General features: G+C 38.0%; 1 protein-coding gene across 1 annotated transcript in view; it reads left to right on the plus strand.

Moving 5' to 3' along the window:
* The first annotated feature begins 8,396 nt into the window (after positions 1-8,396).
* LOC106074435 (protocadherin-16-like) overlaps positions 8,397-12,358 on the plus strand; it is a 29,962-nt gene continuing 26,000 nt past the window's right edge. The window contains exons 1-3 of the mRNA XM_056016423.1: positions 8,397-8,705; positions 9,197-9,302; positions 11,470-11,647. Coding sequence (XP_055872398.1) covers positions 9,240-9,302; positions 11,470-11,647 — 241 coding nt within the window. The 5' untranslated portion in view covers positions 8,397-8,705; positions 9,197-9,239. The remainder of the gene's footprint in view (positions 8,706-9,196; positions 9,303-11,469; positions 11,648-12,358) is intronic.

Below are 12,358 nucleotides of genomic sequence, written 5' to 3' on the forward strand. Positions count from 1 at the left end.
AAATAAAATAATAATAATATTCATTATTTATGAGGACTTTTATCCTACAATTGGTTCAATATAAAAATGCATTATAACTATAGACAGAAAATCTACACACACACAAGTTTCACTGAATCGTAAAATGTGAAACGCATATACCGGAGAGATCGATTATATCATAGACATATATTATATCTAGACTGGAAACCGGAACTAAATTCTTATCCGCGATTGATCGAGTCACAGACCTATATATATATAGATTTGTATGTACGCAAAGTCTTTTTTTCAGGCTCTAAGGCAGCGATTCTCAATCCTTTTAGTACTGCGACCCCATTTTTCCAATTCCACACTATGCGGCGACCCCTAACAGTAAAATCACGTATTTCCTTGTATAACATCGTAATCAAAATCTAAATAACTTTTATTGATTGCCAAAGCTGTATGTTTAATCACGGAACACTCTATAATTCTGCTTATAGGCTAAAAACTAATATGATATAATCGATCTGTCCGGTATATAGTGAGTTCTAATGACTTTTGGATGACTCATTTTGAACAACTAAAAGTTGAACTTCTAAACAACCACCAAGCAACCTTGGAGCAGCATCAGTGCAGACTCTACAAATATTTTCCCAAGAGATTTTATTCTTTTCACAAAGTGTCAATTACATCAGGCGCTGTAGTGGTCCTTCAACAGGTTTACAAAGAAATAAACTCGTCTTAAAAATCGCCATCAATTCTATAGCCTGGATTTCTTGATTCTATCAGCTTTACAACAAAAAATTTTCTGTTGCTCTTAGGTGACCCCTACAAGATCGCTAATCGACCCCCAAAGGGGTCGCGAACCACGGGTTGAGAACCCCTGCTCTAAGGGGAGTCGCCCCAATCAAGCTTTTCTGTCTTAGTTTTCAAGTTTTCAAAGCTTAGAAATAATGGAAAATCATTTCTCGGATATTCACGCAAATATATGAAACAAAGCCATTTCCTGTTTGTTTCCATTGAGATAATGTTTCAAAAATCCTAGATGGAAATAATTCATGTTGATTTAAATCATCTTATATACATTGTTTATTGTACATGATTACCTAGATCTTTCTAGATTATGTCTTATCTTATCTTATCTCATATAATACAGACGTTACTTCAAAAAAGAAGATGATTACGTCCTACGCGTCATGCATATTAACCAATGACTTAAATTCTGCCAAGTCACTGGTTTTCCTGGCTAGCTCAGGCAACCCATTCCACGCTCCAATAGCACTAGGGAAGAAGGAGTATTTGTACAAATTTGTCCTAGCATATGGGAGATATTATGACAATGTAGTTTTTGTGTCTTTCAGAGTATTTTATTAAATTTTGTTTTTGTATTTGAAGATTATGGTTCAGTGTTTTATGCATAATTGTTATTTTACTTTTAAGTCTTCTATCCTGAAGACTTTCTAAATTTAGTGATCCGATTTAATCTGATCTTTGGTTTCATTTTTTTTTTATTCTACAGACCCAAAGTATTCTAATATTTAATGATTTTATTAGTTTATCCATACAGTATTTTGTACACTAGATGCACAACAAATATCGTGCTATTTCGAATTGGCCTCCATTTTGTAAAAATGGTAAGGAGAAGAGAGAGAACTCTTGAAATTTATTTTTTTTTAATGGAAAAAATTTGGTCTTATAATTATTTTTTTTTCTTATTTAAATTTAAATCGTTTCTAAGTAGCCAACCTGGCCACAATTCACTGAACAATAGTAGCACACAAACTTGTCAGCCACGATTAGAATCCTAATAAACATAAAAACAAAATTATTTCATGATAAAAAATATTTATTTGTACAAAGGAGATACAAGATATCTTTTAGAAAAACAAAAAGGATAAGAAGGTAAGATTAATGCCAATAATGATTAGTATAACAATGATCAATAATCTTTGTTTCTTATATTGTGTGTATGTGTGTGTGTCAACTGGATAAAAAAATTAATGATTTTTTTTTTTTGTAAGTTGTTTTTTTTTAAATTCTTGTCACCTTTCAAATTTACATTTAACGACAATTCTCAACAAAAATTCGGCTAGTCAACAACATAATGTTGATAATGTTAATGTTGACACTCGGTTGTTGGGATGCAGCCCCAAACGTCTAGTACAACTTAACCGATGTAACCGGCGTATCCTATTCTTAACGTATAACTTGATATAAACTTGAACTATCTTCTTTTCAAACAAAAAACTGAATCCAACTTTTGTTTCTAAATCTAGACATCTTTCAACATAAATGTATCTGGAAACACAAGTCAAATAGAGACCTCTTGAGAAACGTTTAAACGTAATAACTCAAAAATATTAATTATAATTTATAGCTTTTATATAGCGCTACGTTCATGTTTATAGCATGTTTAGAGCGCGATGGTCCAATCTCATTTGTGGACCAGTGGTATCTGGGAGAAGGTTTTCCGTGCTGCCTTTAGGCGCTCAGTAAACACAAATTACTCGAGTCGGGTGTCGAGCCTCTAGGCCCTTCATAGGTAACCAAACCAAGCCAAGTTCAAGCGTACTTAACCTCTCGACCACGCTTCACACAAGGGATTAGATTAAACATAAATATTACACTATAGCCATATTACAAGGTCCTTATGGCTCGCAACGGGAACAGTACCGGGTAAAAGAAGAAGAGGCAGACAGATAAAGCGATGGGAAGACAACATAAGAGAATGGACGGGCCTGTCATTGAAAGAGATTTTATTTAATGCAAAAGACAAAAAGGAATGGAGAAAGACGGTCAACAGATCTTGTGTGGTGCCCCAACGATCCAATCGGACTAAGGGATAGGTGAAGGTGATATAGCTTTAAACAACATATTTATTAAGTGTACCACATCGTGATCCCATCAGAACCTATTCAGCATACACAACCAAACCATCCGCCCTCCTTTTCTCATGGTTGCATCAGTAAAAAAATATGGTGTTTTGTAAAAAAAAATTTTTTCTCAGAGTTGAAGATAATCTACGTCCTAGTCCAAACCTCCCCCATGACGACGATGATTAACCCACCGAGACAATTGAAAGACAGTCCAGCGCGCATACCGCACGACCAGGCAGCCATCCATTCCATTTTGTTACTAAATAAATCTTTCAACGAAGTAGACTCTAGAGAATTATTTTGCTCGGACCACAGATCTATATAAACAAAGACTGGACAAGAATTATTTGTTTATTGTCAATCAGGCATTTTCAAAACGTAACAATGTCTTGTGAAATAATTATGCTCATAACATGCACATAACATGCCCATAACATGCTCATAACATGCTCATAACATGCACATAGCATGCACATAACATGCTCATAACAAATACACAACAAGCTCAGAACATGCTCAAAACATGCTCAGAATATACTCATAACATTCACATTGACGCACATAACATACACATAACATGCTCATAACATGCACATAACATGCACATAACATGCACATAACATGCTCATAACATGCTCATAACATGCACATAACATGCACATAACATGCTCATAACATGCACATAACATGTACATAACATGCTCATAACATGCTCGTAACATTTTCTACTTGTTATAAACATTCTGAACATCAAATACATGTCTAACACTCTTCAAAATGAGAGTTGTTTTTTTTTATCTTACTTTCCAAAATGTAGAATTTTACATTGAAGTCTTTTATATGTAGTGGAGGGCTTATGTCCCTAACCACTACAGGAAATAACAAACCTTGCAGGATACAACACAAACTTGAGCCTCGAACTACGTAACTCCTAAAATCCGTGTTAGCCATCTTTGTAGTGCCACATTTAGTCTTTTCTCAAATTTGGCAGATGACTTTTAATAATAATAATAATAATAATAATAATAATCAAGGCCCTTAACATTCCTAGGAACATCTTCGTTGCCTGTCAGAGGGCGGTACTGCTGCAGACCTGCCACATCACCAGAAAATTCCTCAGTGGAAACTGTTAAAGGGACTACGATGAATTTTGTTTCCCTTTAGCGAAACTCGACCCTGGCAGCGCCAGAGAATGACTACTCGTTCATTTCTAACATAATAATAATAATCTTTATTATCCGTATGGAAATTTGTCTTACAATTTGTGCATTACACCAAACAAAAAACATTATAACTATAAGAAACCAAAGTGTACATTCACACCAGACTCACTCATAATTTACATGTGACAGGTGTGTGGAATTTATTTTGTTAAGATGGTGATTTAACACAGGTATGTGGAATTTATTTTGTTAAGATGGTAATTTAACACAGGTATGTGGAATTTATTTTGTTAAGATGGTGATTTAACACAGGTATGTGGAATTTATTTTGTTAAGATGGTAATTTAGCTGCGGTGTGTGTCCTGTTCCTAGTTGGAAGATTTTAGATTGCTCACAAGTGGTTTTCAAAACAATGGAATGGGCCTCATTCACCAATCGTAAACAAACAACATTTAACCACGTGATAATATTGATAAAACAATGGAGGAAAAAAAAGTATCACGTGACAGCCTTTATGGTTTACGTATTTTGTATATAAGAGATAGCTAAATGTTGTTTGTGTACGATCGGTGAATGAGGTTCGATGTCTATGTACACTGTACAGTATTGGGAGGAAAAAAAAACAACTGAATGCGTCATCGAAGTGCCGATAGAAGTCGATACCTTTCCCATCATGTCTATAGATAGCATGCAAAGATGTAATTTGGCGAAATTTTAATTAACAAGTACGTCTTTTGTAAAGTTCGAATTTTTCTTGTTATGTTACTCTACGGGGGGAGGGGGGGATCTTGTTTTGTTACGATTTGTTATAGAGGGGGAGGGGAGGTTAAAAAAAACTTGTTTTTTTTTGTGTGTGTGTGTGTGTTACGCATTCTCCGATCGTTCCTATAGCAGGGAGCTGATTTTTTTTCACGTTTTTGACTAGGAGATCACGTCAAAGGGGGACAACTTTGAAATATTCTATCCTCTCGGTGAAAGTTAATTACCAATACAATAAAGTTTGTTATAGTATTTAATGTAATGTGCAATACAAGATCATAATGCAATATTTTTAGTTTAAAAAGGTAAAAATAATTATTTTTTTTTTGGAAATCAAAATTTTGAGTCATTAGAAGTACACCAGAATTTGTTTTATTAATATAAGAAATAAATAAAGTTAATTATCAATATCTTTATTTTAACATGTCGCCGTATCGGTAGTGTCAAATTTTGAACCTACGGTTATAACTAATGTTATTCACAGATATTTAAATGCAATGTTGTAATTAAGAAATTAAAATTATTTAAAATTGCGGAAGTTCTCAGTTAAAACATCGAAATATTCAACAGTTGAAAAAATAGTTTTCCCGATGTTTACTTGGAAGACTTATCGCCAGAACAGATATACTTAGTAATCATTGTCTACTTATATCAAGTCTACTAAATTCCTCATTAGCTCCCAGCAATGCTGTTTAGTCTCAACTTGGCTTGATGACAAGGTGGCTGCCTGGTCGTGCGGCTTGCGCGCTGGACTGTCGCTCAGATTCATCGATGGTCCCGGGTTCAAACCCAGCCCGCTCCCGTCTCCCGTCATCCTGCGGGAGGTTTGGACTAGGAAGTAAGTTATCTTCAACTCTGAAGGAACATCCGAAACATGTAAGACATTTTACAAACATTTTACAAAACAAACATCTAGAAATCGGTGCCTCTGTCCACCTGTAGACGCCTCACTGCTAACGATGCAGATAAAAAAGGTCATTTTAATAAAGTTCCTTTTGACCCCTCTGCCTGTATACAATGTCCCAGAACACATGACTTATACACAACGTCCCAGAACACATGACTTATACACAATGTCCCAGAACACATGACTTATACACAATGTCCCAGAACACATGACTTATACACAATGTCCCAGAACACATAACTTATACACAATGTCCCAGAACACATGACTTATACACAATGTCCCAGAACACATGACTTATACACAATGTCCCAGAACACATGACTTATACACAATGTCCCAGAACACATGACTTATACACAATGTCCCAGAACACATGACTTATACACAATATCCCAGAACACATGACTTATACACAACGTGATGATGACTGACCAGGGACGGACCCTGACATTTCTATACCATTCGGACTATCATTAGTATATCATTTGATAGGCCCTCAATTCTATCTCTCCTCAAAATCATAATGTTAAGTTTGATAAGTTATCCATTTCAGACCTGGCGATCTATGGGACAGAAATTGTACAGATCATCTGTTTCTGTAGATGTTATTTGTTTTCAGTGGCTCACGGTTTACTAGGGTGTCATGTGGCAAGCAAAACAACCAACCACATTCAGTTTTCCCCAACTAATGTCAGGGTACCCATTATAGCTGGGTGGATTTTCTCCAGGTACCCCTCGGTTCGTAAGCCAAGCCTTTCCACTCAGCCACCGCGCCTCTTGATTACGGATATAACCTATTACGTTAATTCGGAAAATGTGTTCAATTAAATAAGTATTACACTGTACAGTCTGTAAATTTTTTTATTTTAAACGAGCGCTCAGATGATCACTGTTTTAAGAGAATACTAAAAAACCTTTAACAATTCATACTTGTCATAATGACATCAATGCGGCCATTTCGGTGGCCTTCCCGGCCCATTTGGGTACCGGCCCACTGGGCATTTGCCCAAATGCCCATATAGCCAGTCCGCTCCTGTGACTGACTGTCCAGGAACATTGCTTGCGTTGATTAGCCCAGCTTTAAGTATGCATTGTTGGACATAAAAAAAACAATTACACTAGAAATTCATGATGATCTGTCAGCTAGAAAACGCACTAACAAAAACATTTAGCATTATGTTTCTCGGAATTTGTGGGCTTCAATAGAAACTAAAGACAGTGACTTTAAAAAAAAATCCCAATTACAAGGACTTTGTTCGTTTGGCAAGTGAGTACATGTATGATACATGTGTATGAACATGTGTCTACAACAGAGACCAACAGACAACCTAATGATCATGAAGTCTGAACAAATGTCTGAACAATGTCTGAACAAATGTCTGAACAAATGTCTGAACAATGTCTGAACAAATGTCTGAACAATGTCTGAACAAATGTATGAACAATGTCTGAACAATGTCTGAACAAATGTATGAACGATGTCTGAACAAATGTCTGAACAAATGTCTGAACAATGTCTGAACAAATGTCTGAACAATGTCTGAACAATGTCTGAACAAATGTCTGAACAATGTCTGAACAAATGTCTGAACAATGTCTGAACAATGTCTGAACAAATGTCTGAACAAATGTATGAACAATGTCTGAACAATTTCTGAACAATGTCTGAACAATTTCTGAACAATGTCTGAACAATGTTTACCTTAATCGTTGTGAGAGAATTGAACTTACTGTTTTGTCTGTGTATTTTTGGCAATGCTACTGGTTGAAAAGAAAATCTTAAAAAAAATAGCAGTAACACATAATTGTAAATAGATCTAATGTGCCTAATGTTTTTATACAATGTTTCCCACTAGGGTTCCATGAACTGTTGGAACAATGAATCAGTAGGCCTACACATGAATTATTCCAAAGTAGACAGAAAAGAAAAAAAAAAGTTTTGACTTGTAGGAGAACTTCTCGGTCAACAAAAAAAAATATTAAAAAAATCGAAAAAATGGCCAAATAGAGAGTACGATTTTGTAAAATAGAAAAGAAAATTCTTTCTGGAGATCCTCCCGCTTCTGCCTGCTCTACTGATTTGAAATTTGTGTAAACCCTTTAATGCAGTGAATCTCAAATTTATAAGCATGTTCGATACTGCTCTGACATTATAAGCCTCTGCATGCTCGATACTGTTCTGACCAATAAAACGTTTGTATATTGCTAATATCAGATACTATCCAGATCTTTAATACTAGTAAGTGGCATCGATTCTCTCCACTTAGCTCATCTACAATAATAGCCGAAATGTCATTGGAAATCATCAATAGGAATCAATGGTGTATTGGACAGTACATACTTCATGTCACGGTGGAAGTGCCTTGAAAGAAGTCTTTCTTTTGAAAATCTTGAAGACGTCACCCGACGTCTATTCATTTCGAATGAGAATCAAATAATGTATTGACCGACATAGCAGTATTCATGGTCTATTGAATATTTGGCATTATGTTGATCCTGTATCGATTGGACAAATAGAGAAAGTAATGTTATTGAAGACATAAGCGGCCCGTTCAAGAAAGGAGTCACACCTCGCCTCTTATGTTCCCACTTGCGCCCCTAGAACTTCTCAACAAATACCTAAAGTGCAACCCTATTTATTTAAAGTGAAAGGCGCCGCCTCCAAATACAGAAGTACGAAGTCCCTTGTTTAAGAGATTCGCCTCTGAACCAAGCGTGACTACTCTATAGAAAGTTACATAGGTTATAGATCTGGATCTATGTAAACATCAAAAGACGAATTGGCCAGATTTTACACACTTAAATGCCATATATGATTATTTCAATTTATTGGTAGTATTTTGCATATTTGTTATTGAGAGGCAAGATTTTAACACATTCTTGGGTTAACCATTTAAATAACATTCTTGATGTGTTTTTTTTTTTCGTTGGACTTGATAATAAACTATTCGGTTTGGCCTTATTTAGTTTAAAATGGAATACTTCAAATTATAATTCAAATCACAGGTGAAAATTAAAGATTCAAGTCAATGAGTAAGTAGATGTAAAAACAAAAAAGAAATGTAATCATTTGACTTACTCTATATGCTCTTATAGGGGGCGCGGTGGCTTAGTGGTTAAGCGCTTGGCTTCCGAACCTGGGGTCCTGGGTTCGAATCTCGGTGTAGACTGGGATTTTTGAATTTCGGGATTTTAGGGCGCCCCTGAGTCCACCCAACTCTAATGGGTACCTGACTTTAGTTGGGGGAAAGTAAAGGCGATTGGTCGTTGTGCTAGCCACATGACACCCTGCTCGTTAACCGTTGGCCAAAGAAACAGATGACCTTAACATCGTCTGCCCTATAGATCGCAAGGTCCGAAAGGGGAAATTTACTTTTTACTTTATATGCTCTTTACCCCACTGTATACAATTTCAAATATTTAAATACCATTAAGCTTTCATTTACAAGGTTGTTTACAGTAATGACAACAATTATAGAAACGTTACAGTGTTTTGAGTTTGATCATTGTTTTTACTCTTTCAGGACGATGTAATTCACACAATAAACTGTTATATCAAACTGTGTCATGGCCTGCTTCGTAGTACAAGCTGTTTTATTGTGTTTACTGTTCCAGACAGTTTGTTTATCGGTAAGTTAAAAGATTGAACTTTTTTTTTAAAAAAGAACTTTTTCATTCCTGATTTCACCTTTTTTAAAACACATTTCATTCACATTTAGTACAGGCCTATACTATGAAGCAGCCAGCGTTCACACGATCTACCCATATGACCGAGGGTGTAATGTGTCTCAATGACCAACCGCCTTAACTTTATCCAACTAATATTAAATACCTATTTGAGTTGGTTTGAGCCAAAGAAGTCAAAAAAAATTCAAAAGCATAGTCTTCATCGGTATTTGAACCCGATAGACCTAAGGTCCGAAGGCCAAGCGTTTCACCCCTCAGCCACGAACGATGTGCATTTAGTGAGTTTAAAGTCTACAAGCATTTATAACCACCAAAATTGTTTTAAGGGATCGATGTACTGAAATGTCGAAAAAACGTAAATTCAAACTCTATGGCCCCATCACAAGGTCCTCAGACCTTCCTTCAGGGGACAGTACCAGGAATAATAAGAAGAGGAAGACAGAGGAAGCGACGGAAAGACAACACCAAAGAATGGACAGGCCTGTCATTAAATGAAATTCTAAGCAAGGCAAAGGTCTTCTTCTCTACCTACTGAAACCTTTTCTAACAAAATTTGTATGGCCCAGTTCATTCTTCAGCAAATCTCATTTCTTATAAATTATATATATACTATTTTTTTTTTTTAGTATCCTCAGTCTCTTATACTGGCTACACTAACTCCTCGTTAACCTCCGGAGGGGGTAAGGAGGTACATGTAAACCAAAAGTCGTTCTATTTATGTGTTGAAAGCCAATCGCTACCTTTTGTTTTTTATCTAGAGTTATCCGCCAACACGTCTGTTAGTTTTATTAATTCTGTCTTTCATGATAACATAAAAAAAAAGTAAAGTTCCCCTTTCAGACCTTGTGGTCTATAGGTCAGATGATGTTAAAGGTCATCTGATTCTGTGGGCTACAGTTAACGAGGGTGTCATGTGGCCAGCACAACCACCAACCGCCTTTACTTTTTCCCCCAACTAATGTCAGGTACCCATTAGAGCTGGATGGACTCGGAGGCGCCAAAGATCCCGAAATTAAAAATACCAGTCTTCACCAGGATTTGAACCCCGGACGCCAGGTTCGGAAGTCAAGCGCTTTACCGCTCAGCCACTGCGCCTCCTCGTGATAACATGGTGTTTTAAATTTGACCATTGTAGATAACCAACATTCTGAACTAATGCGATGGATAGTTAAATGACACAATCAAGCTCTCTATATCTTTGTCACCCTCTAGATCTTTCTCTTTCTTTCTCTCTCTCTCTCTTAAAAATAAAATATTTGGACAATTTGTTGTCTTGCTTTTCTCCCTTTTTTTTTTTCGATGTTTATCTTTCTTTCTCTTCAGTGCTTGTTTCAATCTTTTTCTCTCCTTCTTTAGCTTTCTCTCTGTCTCTCACACTCTCTCTCCCTTTCTCTCTCTCCCTCTCTCTCTCTCCCCCCTCTCTCTCTGTGTCTCCCTCTATCTCTCCCTCTCTCTCTATCCCTCTCTCTCTGTCTCCCCCCTCTCTTTCTCACTCTCTCTCTATCTCTCTGTCTCTCTCTCTCTCTCCCTCTCTCTCCCTCTCTCTCTCTCCCCCTCTCGCCTTACTCTCTCCCTCTCTCTCTCTCCCTCTCTCTCTCCCCCTCTCTCTCTCCTCTCTCTCTTACTATCTCTCTCCCCCTCTCCCTCTCTCTCTCTCGCTCTCTCTCCCCCTCTCTCTCTGTCTCTCTCTCTCTTCCGCTCTCTCTCTCCCCCTCTCGCCTTACTCTCTCCCTCTCTCTCTCTCCCTCTCTCTCTCCCCCTCTCTCTCTCCTCTCTCTCTTACTATCTCTCTCCCCCTCTCCCTCTCTCTCTCTCGCTCTCTCTCCCCCTCTCTCTCTGTCTCTCTCTCTCTTCCGCTCTCTCTCTCCCTCTCTCTCCCCCCCTCTCTCTCTCCCTTTCTCTCTCTCCTTCTCTTTCTCTCTCCCTCTCTCTCCCCCCTCTCTCTCCCCCTCTCTCTCTCCCCCTCTCTCTCCCCCTCTCTCTCCCTCTCTCTCTCTCTCCCTCTCTCTCTCTCCCCCTCTCTGTCTCTCCATGTCACGTGGCCTGCACGCCACTTTGTTATGATTTTGGGGGTCACGTGTGACTCTGCTATGTTACCCACCCTTCCCAGCCCACCATCTGGACCTATGACAAGATTGCCTACATCAAAGAAGGGACGAACGTCAACACTGACCTGTCCGTCATCAACTGCAGTGACCCGGACACGAACCCGACCAGCACCTACTTGAAGACCATCGTCCCCACCACCCCTTGCTCCGGGTGTTTTAACATCTACAAATGTGGAACACGTGAGTTGCGTTTAAACACATTAACACGAATAACACATAATATTATTAATAATAAGTTGGGTAATGTTTTGTTTGTTTGTTTTACATGTTTCGGATGTTCCTTCAGAGTTGAAGATAGTTTACTTCCTAGTCCAAACCTCCCGCAGGACGACGGGGGATGGGAGCGGGCAGGGTTTGAACCCGGGACCATCGATAAATCTGAACGACAGTCCAGCGTGCAAACCGCACGACCAGGCAGCCATCCGGTCTTCAATGGACCTTATTCACCAATCGTAAACAAACAATATCTAGTCACGTGATCATATTGATAAAACAACGAAAAAAAACACTGTCACGTGACAGCCACTGTGTATTAAAATTAGATCGTAATTTGTATGGGAGAGATAGAGAACCACGTGACTAAATGCTGTTTGTTTACGATTGGTGAATGAGGTCCATTCCGAAGATAAGAATGAATGCAGCGTCATGCATGCTTCCCCACACATAAACACACCACGCACGCACACACAGCCACGCACACAGCAATTTGGTGCCACAAAAGCATAACAAGGTACCAATGGGTGCGCCTTGGGCCCGAGTAGCGTAACAAGGTACCTATGAGCCCCAGCAGCGTAAAAAGGAAACAGTGCCAGCTTTAAATAATTGGAGGCCCTAGGCGAAGGCAAGGCAAAAGACAGGGAGGAATGGAGAAAGACGGTCGACAAATCTTGC

The sequence above is a fragment of the Biomphalaria glabrata genome, chromosome 17, assembly GCF_947242115.1.
Source record: "Biomphalaria glabrata chromosome 17, xgBioGlab47.1, whole genome shotgun sequence".
NCBI classification, from domain to species: domain Eukaryota; kingdom Metazoa; phylum Mollusca; class Gastropoda; family Planorbidae; genus Biomphalaria; species Biomphalaria glabrata.